The sequence below is a fragment of the Ixodes scapularis genome, unplaced genomic scaffold (assembly GCF_016920785.2).
Source record: "Ixodes scapularis isolate PalLabHiFi unplaced genomic scaffold, ASM1692078v2 PGA_scaffold9__187_contigs__length_104089568, whole genome shotgun sequence".
Classification (NCBI taxonomy): domain Eukaryota; kingdom Metazoa; phylum Arthropoda; class Arachnida; order Ixodida; family Ixodidae; genus Ixodes; species Ixodes scapularis.
Genome location: NW_024609884.1, coordinates 14,356,004 through 14,368,093, shown reverse-complemented (window position 1 = coordinate 14,368,093; position 12,090 = coordinate 14,356,004). Strand labels below are relative to the sequence as shown.

Genomic DNA, 12,090 nt, shown 5'->3' with positions numbered 1-12,090 from the left:
ATTTTCATCAAAAGTAAGCAAACATAAAACAATGGATTGCAAGCGTCCCGCTGGTGCCTCTGTCGTAGTATGCAAAATGCAACTGTCCAGCATGCGGCAAAAAAAAAATAATAAAACAGTCCAGCAGCGCGTGCTTGCCAGGCCGAAAGGCAAGACAAAGCTGAACACACAAAAAAAGAAAAAGAACCTGAGCGCATCGATGCAGGACATCGCGAGCCAGGGTCAAAAAGTTCTTGGAGCACTTTGTGCAACGACTGAACTCGAGACAAACAAGCGCGCTGTGCGGGTTCAGCGTGCAGACATTGCCTTCTTTGTTTTAGCTCACTTCTCTTCAGCAACTTTCTTTATCGGCATATTTTTCACGTACCGGGGTTCTCTCGAAAGAAAGCCTACCGAGAAAAACTTAGGTAATCAATATTTCGACAAGCAGTCATTGAGTTAAAGAGGGATTTTTGTATTAGAGTATGATTTAAACAAAGACAGGAATGTCGATGAATAAGTTTAGAAAGCGCCATATCTGCAGCGACGTGGGGACGGCAACACCCGATGTCGCGCGACCACAGTAATTGTGGTAGCGCGAGCGTTTCAGCTCACAAAGTAACTCTCGCCGCGCAAAAACGTGGTTTTGTTTTACAGCATGACGACATTGCTGGCACCCGGCACACTAGCGTCGGAGCGTCCGCACACGCCCGCGTCTATCGTTGAAAAAATTAGAAAAAAGACGCGAGACGAGATTCCCGAAACGACGAGAGCGCGAAACGCGAGACGGCGGGAAAAACTATACAACGGGGGACCGGATGGACGATTCACGCAGGGTATCTTTGTGTCAGGAGAAGCTTGCGCCACCTAGCTCACGCATGCCTAATAGACCGATCTCACCAAGCGTTCCACGCATGCGTGACGCCGCCATAACTGTAGTTCGTAGGAGGCAGACGCCAGTTCACGAGACAGCTCATGAGGCCTCGTGCTCTGCTCGTGCAGACCTCCAGCAGGGTTGTCGCGCGTGCAGAAAGACTACAGCTCCCACGATGCACGTCGGCAGCGGTGGCATACTCAAACTAGCTGGTGAGATCGGTCTATTGCGGTTTTCAGTTTAGTTTCGGTTTTGAAAGGCCACCGAAATCGGTCCTTTGGCGCAGGCTTGGCACAGATTACCCATATTTTGGCAAAATGTAGCAGGATGTAGCAGGGTTAGCCCATAGGCGCAGTTTGGCGCAATTGGCGCAGCAATCACATCACTGCAGGCAATTTGCATTAAAATAAGAAAACATCCAATTTTTAGGTGCGATTACCAATTTTTAGGTGCGATATCCAAATAACATCCAATTTTTAGGTGCGATATATAGGACCTCCGGTCCAAGTCCCACTGACGTGCAGACGCCGAAGTTGATTGAATGCTAGTAGGATTCTCACAGTTTTCATCACTCCTGTCACTGTCCATCAAAGTAGCATCCCTGCCTAATCATGAATGACTTTCATAAAGAATGATGTACCTCTTCCTGGGCTAAACGAACCTGCACGCCAAAGCCACATCGTTTTTGCGAGAACGCTTACCAGCAACAGGGGCGGTTTTTTTATCTGCAGGAGAGTGCGACAAACAAGCGCGAAGTCCACGCTCCGTAAGAGATGGTACAAGTGACACTCGTTAGTAGGCAAGGGATGAACTCTTAACTACTCTACTGTCCTAATACCGAATAAGAGGTGCCAGTTATGGGGGAACACCACTCTACAAAGAAAATACTGAAACAAACACTTAAGTTTATGAAGACTGAAAGGACTGAACGCTACGCTGAAGAGGAAGCAAACCACTCACTGCGCCATTGCGGGGTCGGGCACCTCCTCTGCCTCCTCCGCGCTGGCCACTGCTGCCACCAGCACTGCCACCGCGCTGTCCGCCTCCTCGCTGCCCACCGCCGCGTTGTCCGCTCCGCCAGAAACCCCCGGAACCGCGCCCGCGCCACGCATTGCGCCGCATCCAATTGTTCGCCGAGATGCCGAAGGTCTCGTGGTTCAGCTTGCGCTCTTGCCGCCAGTCTATCCTCTGCATCCTACAACCAAAGACCCAACCACCCAGCCTGGTGACAAATTGAAACTAATCTGAGCATTTTAAGGGCAACAAGGAATGTGTTTAATGGTGAATTCCACTCGTAGATCTGGAGCGCTTTCCAAAATCCGCGAGGGAGGCAAAATTCCGCTCCGTGGGACCCGCTCCGTATCGACGAGGGGAAGATAAACTTGCATTTTTGGAGCGACCTCCCCCACACCCCTGCCCACCCCTTCTCCTTCCGCCGTTCAAAATGGCCGCTGCTCGAACTTGACCAGCCCACCAACGCCTCAGCCGGCTGATCTTTCCGACGACCAGTGACGACTGTCACTGCTTAGCTGCAGAAGTAACACGCGACACAGGCCGGGCGGAATTATACGTACCACGGCGCCCATGTCACAAATAGCGAAGACGTCCGCGTTCGGCACCGTCACATACCTTTCGGCCGCCTCGAAGCGGCGGGGCACGGACAGAGATTGCCAGCGGTGGAGTTCAGATTGCTAGTTCGACTTTAATAAACAAAGAGGTAACAAACCATCACTTGCGCGGTCGTTGCCTAACCACTTCTTGCTTTATTTCACGGGAAAACGCCGATGGAATGCAGTGTAAAAAGGTAAACAATCACTGGCTGCAGAATGAATAGGCCTAACCTTGAGTCTGCCTCCGGCTTTTCTGTTGTTCTTTTTTTCGTTCTTCCTCGGTGATCACAAATGTCAGCGCTTACGATTTGCCACGCTCCACATTCCCGGCTTTTTATCACTGATTAACGCGAGGTAGAAGCGTTCAAGCCGTCACAGTCCAGAGTAAACAACCGACGCACCCAACAGATCCAACTCCACGACCCGACGACCCGACCGTGGCCCGACCGGCCCGCCGATCTCTCCAACCTCGCCGCGCATGCGCTCCGCCGATTTAGACGGAAATCACGTGGGCCGCTCTGTCAATTTCCGGAGAGATCTGTAAAATCCCGCAGAGCAAGTTCGGCGGAGTTTGGGGCGCTCCGTGGGGCGGGCGCTGCCAGAGATCTACGAGCGGAAGATGACCAACTTGAGCCAGATCTGCGAGTGGAATATGCGCGCTCCAAATGGAGCGCTTTTGGAGCGCTCGAGATCTGCGAGCGGAATTCACCATAAGTAAAGGAATGACAAGAGATTCAGACCTCCAGGAGGTCCACATGTTAACGAAACTCTTGCACAATGCTCATTTTCCCACGATTTGAACCTGCCAACCGAAGATCCACAAGCTGCCACGGTGGGTAGAGTCACGGACGATCTAAAAAAGTCCAGGCGAGCGAGAGGAAGACCTCTAGCGCTATCAACAGAAGAAAACAGAGTTACGGAGGATATTGTGTGAACAAGCTGCATTTCAGCAGCAGCAGTTTCAATTCAGTACCCCTTTAGATTATGGCCATGTTAACACAAAAAGTTTAGAAATTATGAAACCACCTGAAACCGAACCTTGGGTGCTTTGTGCCACACTATCTCCAGGTAACAAATGCAACCGCCTCAGACAAATTTCATGCTGCCAATTTTGATGTTATTAAAGGGGCACTGACACCCCAAAAGTCGTATTTTTCTCGTCTGAAACGATGCAAGTTGTAGTCTCACAAACAACTATGCAAAAAACATTTCCTACACGAGCGAGTTTTACAGCGAAGCTGTTAAGGGCTAGGTTTCCCAGGATCGTGTCTGGTATGTCGACACAAACCTACCTGGACAGCTACCGCCATCAATAAGCGACGGTGGCAAGCACACAACCAGTATGGTTTCCACCGTCGGTTGTAGATGGCGGTAGCTGCCCAGGTATAATAGAAGAATGGATAGTTGGGTGCGTTAGTGGGAATTCATCGTAGGAAACGGCGCGAAAAATAGACGACGACGAAGAATCACACAGTGTATCGAGTGCAGCTTCTCTGGCCTTCTTCACGAGAGTGGAAAAGCTGAACATTTTTTTTCTGCTCTTCTCTTCCCACCTCCTCATTTGACGTAACCGATAATGAAATTGAGAAGCTTTGTAAGCAACTTCTTTTATTTAATAATGGCCTTCGTAAAACGTCAAAGGAAATTCTGAACGCACTACTTTTTGAAGACTTTTGAAATATAGAAAATCAGAGTTCGGAAGTGATGCGCACCTCCCGACTTTTTAGCCTTCCTCTTAAACCATGGCGGCGCTCGGTGCCTATAGCTGCCTGTAGCAGTGAAGATCGGGGAGTCTGGGACTCTTGACGAAATTCTTGTTTTGCTTCGCGTGATGTGACCTGCTGCAGCAACTTCGCTGGAACGACGCGGCTCGACCGAGGTACCACTTGAACCCGAAACTCTCTAGAGACGCTCAGAAGACTGCCCTCATAATCCTCGTCGACAAAGTGTAGAGAACTAATAAAGGATTTGAGCCAAAACCCTCCAGCAGACCTTCGGGAGTTGCAGCTAGCCGGGCCACCTTTTCCGACATGTGCAGTACACTTGGTGGCAACTCCGCCGGGGCAGCCTTTGACACAAAACCGGTGCGACATGGCCCCCCCACACATCACTCAAGATTCTACAGCGCATCCTCAACCTCAGTTTCACGGAATTTGAGATCGCTAAAAGGGCCACAAAAGAACTTAAAATTCGAAAGGTAAAGAAACAAATGCTCACCCCTTGCTTCTTTCAATGGCCTCGCAACTGATGTTGTCAAAGAAAGATTTGGTCTTGTCATAGTAGACCACATCGTCATCATCATGGTTGTCTCCCACTTGAGTTTCGGTCCCAGAATCATCTTTTTTCTCATCAGCTGGAAAAAAAAAAAAAAAAAACTTCAGATGAAACACTTGGAGCACTAGAAAGAGTTGGGAAGTGTCACAATAAAACAATTTGAAGCTCATTAAAAAGCTGTTATGCAAATCCGGCTTGCAGTCTCAAAACAGCTGCCACTAATGAAAGAAATTCTCCGAAGACAGCTGCTTATAAATGAATAAATTAGAGGAAGGAAACCCTAATACACCAATTTGTCTAGCCCATTAAAATAATCTAACGCTTCACTCCTTCTGCATAAAATGTGTCAAAATAAGCTTATAATAAAGCTAGGCAGAAAGATTCACACACCACTTAGGCCACACCCATAAAAAGTAGTCCCTCAAGTTTTATGAACCAGCCAATACCTCTAACATCAAAACCTACAAAAACAACTTCCTCAGCGGCGCTGGAACTAGAGTTAAATCAAAGTTCACTGCTCATCATTCGACAGCTGCAGAAGAACTACCACATTTACTCAAAAATAGAAACTGGTTTTTTTCCGGCCGTTTTTTTTTTTTTTTTTAATTAGAGAATAATTTGCAATGAAGACAAAGAAGGTCAATCTGTAATATTCCCGAGAATGAATTTCGTGCCTATTGCGCTAACCCTCCAACAGGTCAGTCGCTGCTCCTAGCACTCCAGTGCAAAACTGGTGAAGCCCGACATATGCAGGCTCATTGTGTGGCGAGATGTAGTGAAGGTTGACAGGAGCGGCGCAAGTGCCGCGGTACTCTGCAGTCACGGCACGAAGGCATGCGACAGACATGATAATCGAGTGGTGAGCACAAGATCCTGGTCACGTCCTGCCTTAGTATACCACCATCCAATTATTTTGCAAAGTTTTCTCGAAACTTAGTTCTTGACCTAGCAGACATCGTCTGATAATTTAGACAATGTCGACGATCAACTGGCCAGCGCATCAACCGGCCAAAGCGATTGACGTACAATCCCTATACTTCGTCTCACCTGAAGTCGACACTACAGCCGACTCTACGAGCCAATGGGACCAATTAAACAGCATAAAAAGGCAACATCACAGAATTCATCCCCCTGTGCACGTTTTTTCATCGGCTAAACCAATCGGGAGCAGTGAATGCCCCGTGACTTGCGCTTTTAGTATGTGTTCGAGGTTGTATGCGTTCGAGCTTTCAATTGTGCACAGACTTGAGATGAAACAAATTATATGGAGGGTAAAGACGCCATGAAATATATTCGTACCTTTTTTTCCTTCCAATTTTCTAAGTAATAGGGCCAACCAATAATAAATTATTTTTATATTTTGCTTTAAGTCCATCCTGGCGCAGTTATGGCACAATTTTGAGCGAAAATGACGCTTTGGCTTGAGATGTAGCAGACTTTCATACATGGCGCAATTTGGCGTAGCACTTCCATCACTGCAAATAACACTCATTGCATCTTTAGCAAAAACAAGCTAACCAGGAAACGTGACAGTGCACCCAGTATCTGGCATATTTGCCGAGCTATTAGTGACAGCAAGACAAACACTCTTGCTCGGTACAAATAAAGACGAAGTGCACAACCACCAAAAAGCCAATGGCAAAATGTCTGCACACATCCGCGTCTATCGCTGAAAATACAAAAAAAAGACGAGACCAGACCCACAAAAGAGCGCGAAACGCAAGACGCCGGGAAAGCCATGCAAGACCGGGCGGACAATTGATGCAGAGTACTTTGCGTCAGGTGGCCGCTTGCACCACATAACACACACCTGCTCAATCCCAGTACTCAGTTTAGTTTCGGTTTTGAAAGGCGACCTAAATTGGTCCTTTGGCACAGGCTTGGCGCAGATTACCCATATTTTGGCGAAATGTAGCAGGATGTAGCAGGGTTAGCCGCTTGGCTCAGTTTGACGCAATTGGCGCAGCAATTACATCCCTGTTATGAGGATATTGCATACTAATTCTCACGTGCCTTTCTACCATCTCAATGTCCCCTTGGCCAGTTTCTTAAAAATATTTGGGCGTTATCATTACTTGTAACCTCTCCTGGAAACTGCATGTTGAACAAGTCATCAATAACGCTAACCGCATGCTACGTTACCTGAAAAGGTACTTTACTCTCGCATTGTCAGCCTTAAAATTAACACTATAAAACTCATTCGCTCCAAATTACAGTATGCTTCTCTCTGGGACCCCAGTCAGTATAATCTAAGTAATGTTCAGGAAGCGGCCCAAAACCATTCTGCCCGCTTTATTCTACGTAACATCACCACACTGCAAGTGTAAGCTCCATGAAAATGGCCTTGTCCCTGCCTAACCTCTCTCCGACACAGAGTTGCTCGTTCATGTCTTTCAGAAGATCTATCATGCCAACCCATACTTAAAGCTAAGTCATTTCATCCCACCGTTCTACATTTCACCTCTCATCAATCATCACATCAAAGTTAGAATTTGTAAATATAATACCAACACCCATTTCTAGTCAATCCCTCGCAGACCTGCATTTATATTCTTGATACCCAAATGTCTAAAACTGCTATGAACACTCCTCCCCTTTTGTTTCTTTATACGTGTTATTTTGTTACTCCCACACCCCTCCCTAATGTTGATTGGCCCTGAGGGTATTTAGATAGATAAACTACTCTCCTGAGGACCTGAACTGCACATTGAAATTTGAAGTGTGCAAAACACTCCACACAACATTTTTTTTTTTTCCACAGAATTAACTTCTATAGCAGGAGCATCGCCCAGTTGGCATTTGGAATATCCATTAAAGCGTAGGCAGCACTTTGCACCGAACCAAGCAAAAATCGCCCAAATACGCCAATGAAAGCTGGAAGTCGCGTGGCGAAAGCAAAAGCAGTGCAACCCCTTACTCACTGACAATGGGAAACAAACACCTAGAAAGTCAACCAAAAAGATACCCACACTCACCAATCTTAGTCTGTGCCAGCTTGCTCTCCAGCTCCTGAAACTCTGCATTGGCCTGCTCGAAGTCATACTCCCGGTCAAACTTGAGCGGCTCCTTGGGCTTGGTGTTGCGGTAGTTGGTCTGGCGTGGGCGACCCCCGGAAGACACCCCGCTGCCACTGGTCCCACTGCTGCCAGGACCTCCTCGGCGCCCAACAGTCCTTTGCTGGTTCCCGGGACCCTGGTTCAGGTGCTGATTCTGTGGGTGCTGCTGCTGATTCTGCTGATGCTGCTGTTGATTCTGCTGATGTTGGTTCTGCTGATGCTGGTTTTGTTGGTGCTGCTGATTCTGCTGCTGTGGTGGATTCTGCTGGTGTGGCTGATTCTGCTGGTGCTGCTGATTTTGTTGGTGCGACTGATTCTGCTGGTGCTGCTGATTTTGCTGGTGTGGCTGGTTCTGCTGCTGATTCTGTGGATGTTGCTGGTACTGCTGGTGGTGTTGCTGCAGATGTGGCTGTTGCTGCAAATGTGGCTGGAGATGTGGCTGTTGCCTGCGGGGGCCCATGCCCTGTTGGGCCTGGCCCCTCTGTGCCTGACGCCTTTCCGAAGGCGGTGCCGACACCTGAACCCCCGCATCAATCGTCGGGCTCTTGCGCTGTGCTGGAGTTGTGTTGCCTGACTGCGACCCTGGGGGTACGGCGGCACTCAATTCCGCTGCACGCTCAACTGAGCCTGAAAACCGCAAAACAGGGAATCGCTACCGATGAGAGGCCTGTGATATGTACAAACATTCCTCCAGCAACCGCTAGCTCAAAAACATAGGGTAGAAGTGCTCACGTTCGAAGCCACACAAACCCAAACTGAGTATTGGCCAATGAGGTATAGCAATCCATTCACAACACAAGCATGGTACATATAACATTGAACATTACGAATTATAATACAATAAAAGCAAATAACAGGAACAGGTTGACATAAGAGAAACAGTTTATTCAATTGAACGTTTTTCCTCCCATGCTGAAGGCATCGTCAATGAAGCTAAGAGCAATGGGAGTAGCACATGGACTAGTACCCACCTGCGGCTTTTAAAGGGACATTGACACCCCCCCCCCCCCCCATATTAATTTTTTTTATTTTTTGCCAAACAATTCGTCATAGTGTCAGACGACTACCCAATCAATATTTTGCTACAGCGTCGCATATATCTTTAATAAAGGAGAAATATGCAACTGCTCAAAACCGGACTGGGGAGTAGGAAGAAAGAGGAGGAGAAAGGTGGCAGAAGTCACTTGGCTGCGATACTTTTTCTCCCTCTAAATAACACATTTGCAGCTTTTTAGCAGCCAGAAAGAATGGGTATTATATTTCTTTTCTATTTTTAAAATTGTGTGCATGCCTTCAATGACCTACAACTTTGACTACTTTGGTGGTTGTGTCTAAACCTTAGAAAACTGCCCGTGACCGCAGAGAAGAGTGAGCACGACTCAAACCGGCAAGTTCCCGATCAGCTGTTTTCGGGCAGATGGAAACTGAATTTTGAGCCTCAAATTCTATTCTGGGTAGTTGGGCACTCATATCGCGTACAACTAAACACCTCGGCGAGCACAAACACCCTGTCAGTGTCCCTTTAAGAGTGTCACCATGGTCAGGAAGAGGAAGTGGAGACTCGGGAAGTTACTTGAATTCTGGTTTATTCAGAACGACTGTTGTGCTCTACCATACTTTACACAAACTTTATGACAAAATATGTGAAGAGTAAAATGGATCACTGGCCTTTTGACCACATAAATCTTTACGTATTGAGCCAAGGTTTTCTACAGAGGTGGCCAAAGATTGTGCATATTTTGTATCAAAATTTCAAAGAATGAGCTTGCCAAAGTCAATAAGTAACGAATTAAAGAGCAAATTCACTACCTACAATGTCCGTCTGCTAATGAAAAGTGTCCAATTGGCGCAACAGCAGAAAAATGGCGGCAGCTGTTGACATAGCCGAAATAGCCTGACAAAGGTTAATCATGCACTACAACGAAAACGTCAGTGCAGCACGAGTCAGAAACCTACTAGTCTACTAATGGAGGTCAGAGTTTGCTCTCTCTCCTTACCCCCCTCTACTTGTTGGCTGTGGCACCAATTAGATGACCTCTTGGTAGCAGACAGATGCCACAGGTAGCAAAATTGTGTTCTTGTTTTCTGCTTTTACTCAGGAAAGTGCATTCTCTTCAAAAAGCCAACAATCAATTGATTCAAAATTTTTAACTTCCGCATGCTACTCCCATTGCTCCTTGCTTTACTAAAGTTGCCTCCCACATGGGAGGCAAAACATTTAATCAAACTTTCACCAGTTATATCAAACAGTTTTATTACGTCTCCACCCAGCCTCTGGAGCATTTTCAAATTACCATATTCAACAGTTTTGTAACAGTTCAGAAAACCGTACAATGTCTCCAAATTACCAGGGATGCTAAAAAGAACTTTCAACAAATGTGGAATCCACAACATTAGGGCACTGTGGAGAACTCACAATGCAGTGCACATGCTTTACGAACCAGAAGGGTAGTTGCTCATAACATCCAATCTCAGTCAAAAACACAAGCTTATTGGTGGCAGACTGTCATTAAGACATCTTGCCAGGCCCATTTTGATACTATCGCAGACGATAAAACCTACAACAGCCCTCCTTACTTCTTGGCGTGCTCGCCAGCTATTTTGCAGAAGCTCTTGTCTCCACTAGGACTGGAACAAAAGGCCAGACCAAGTTGCAGCCCATACTGTCCCGAAGGGATACATTCAAGCTGCAACGCTGACACTCCTGAAACATTTTAAGGGGGGACACTGGCTAGAGATTTAACTTCTGAACTACTCAAGTGATCAGAATGACATTTGCAGGGGGGATTTAACATCAGATATATCTGCATTGTGCAAGATTTCAGCTCTCTAGGACAATTTGACATACCTGCATAAGAAGATTTGTCACTCTTCGTTGAGAAATGTATTAAATGCAAATAAAGTGATGAAGCATAATTTTGACTGCTTGAATATAAAGTGGGAGATGTGGGACTTCGGGCTGTCTAGTTTTTGTAATTCAAATGTAAATATTTCAGGAAGAATTATAACTTCAAAATAGGAGATGCCTATCTGTTCTATGTCAATTTTTGAAGACAGTTTTTTCTCAATGACACACTTAAAACAAAATAAATGAAATGGACAGATTTCCCAGTAAATTTCAGTTAAACATTTTGATTGTGATATCAGAATAGTTTTACTTTCAAACAAAAGATTCCTTCGTTTGAAATTCGCAGCAAAAAGTGGAACTGAAAAAAAAAAAAAAAAAAAAAAATGCATTTCAACCTTTAACTCCCTTACTTTGATACTGCCTTGCAATGTGTTGAAAATATTTTTTTTATCAACCCAACTATTTGGCGTATAGTTATCAAATTTAGTGCAAGGGAATATAGACCGACACGCTGTTTACAAACAAGCCCGCATTTGCCCACACCAGGTGTGAGCACTGCGCAAGCGCAGAAACCAGATTCGCATGAGGTGAAACTTCTGCGAATGCGCCGTGGTGACAACAGCGCCACCGCAGGAGCGTGACGTCAGAGCCGCGTGTTGGTCCATAATTTGTTTCAATAACTGAAAACCTCAAACTTAAAAAATTAAGTTTTTCATAAAAATTTAAAATTTAGGCCCCGTGTCTCTCCCCTTAAGGGAAGTGTTAAAAGACAACAAATGCATATTCAGTCCTTACCAGACTGCTGCGATGCGGCGATGCCCTGAGGGAGCTGCTGCGACTGCTGCTGTTGAGGCTGAGGGGTGTACTGAGATGCCACGGAATATGATGGCAGTGTCCCGACGGCACCATATGACGGTGCTGGCTGGCTGTACCCCGGAGCTGGAAAACCACTCTGCCCACCGGCCACAGGTGCAGCAGAGTGCTGCAGAGAATGCTGAAGGTGTACACCTTTCCAAGCAAAAGCAACCCCCCCTCCCCCTTTTCACATTGCAGTACCCCCTAGTTACGCCTTCCGGTAGGTTGGAATTCATCAGCCGTTAATTTCCCGACCCAGTGCGTAGTAGTTGCACATAGATTTAGTTTGTTTCTCTCTTCTCATCAGTAGCGCCGACTTCCACTACCTCCGCCAGACAGAAAGCTCCACTGGACTGAAAATTCTCGTCAAGCAGATGCTATGGAACGCAGTACTGTGGGAACATCCAATGGCTCTCTCTGGGCTACTTGAGGTGGAATGAAATCTCAGAAACTAACCACAGGCTACACCAATATAGATTGTCCTTAATGCACAATGAGCAAAGCCTTCAGAATGACAAACAGGGCCTCACAAAGGCAGAGTGTATCTGATTAAAAACACGCAGCACTCTGAATTTACACACACACACAAAAAAA

At 46.4% G+C, this 12,090-nt stretch overlaps 1 protein-coding gene across 4 annotated transcripts in view; it reads right to left on the bottom strand.

Moving 5' to 3' along the window:
* Positions 1-12,090, bottom strand: part of LOC8035851 (protein LSM14 homolog B-B) — a 34,713-nt gene that overhangs the window by 19,244 nt on the left and 3,379 nt on the right. Inside the window, exons 3-6 of one of the 4 annotated variants that reach the window (XM_029976813.3) lie at positions 11,437-11,623; positions 7,713-8,420; positions 4,681-4,816; positions 1,814-2,048 (exon numbers count right to left, since the gene is read on the bottom strand). In XM_029976813.3, coding sequence (XP_029832673.2) covers positions 1,814-2,048; positions 4,681-4,816; positions 7,713-8,420; positions 11,437-11,623 — 1,266 coding nt within the window. Of the gene's footprint in view, positions 1-1,813; positions 2,049-4,680; positions 4,817-7,706; positions 8,421-11,436; positions 11,624-12,090 lie in introns of all 4 variants that reach the window. The other 3 variants (XM_029976812.4, XM_029976814.4, XM_029976815.4) reach the window with 3 other exon arrangements.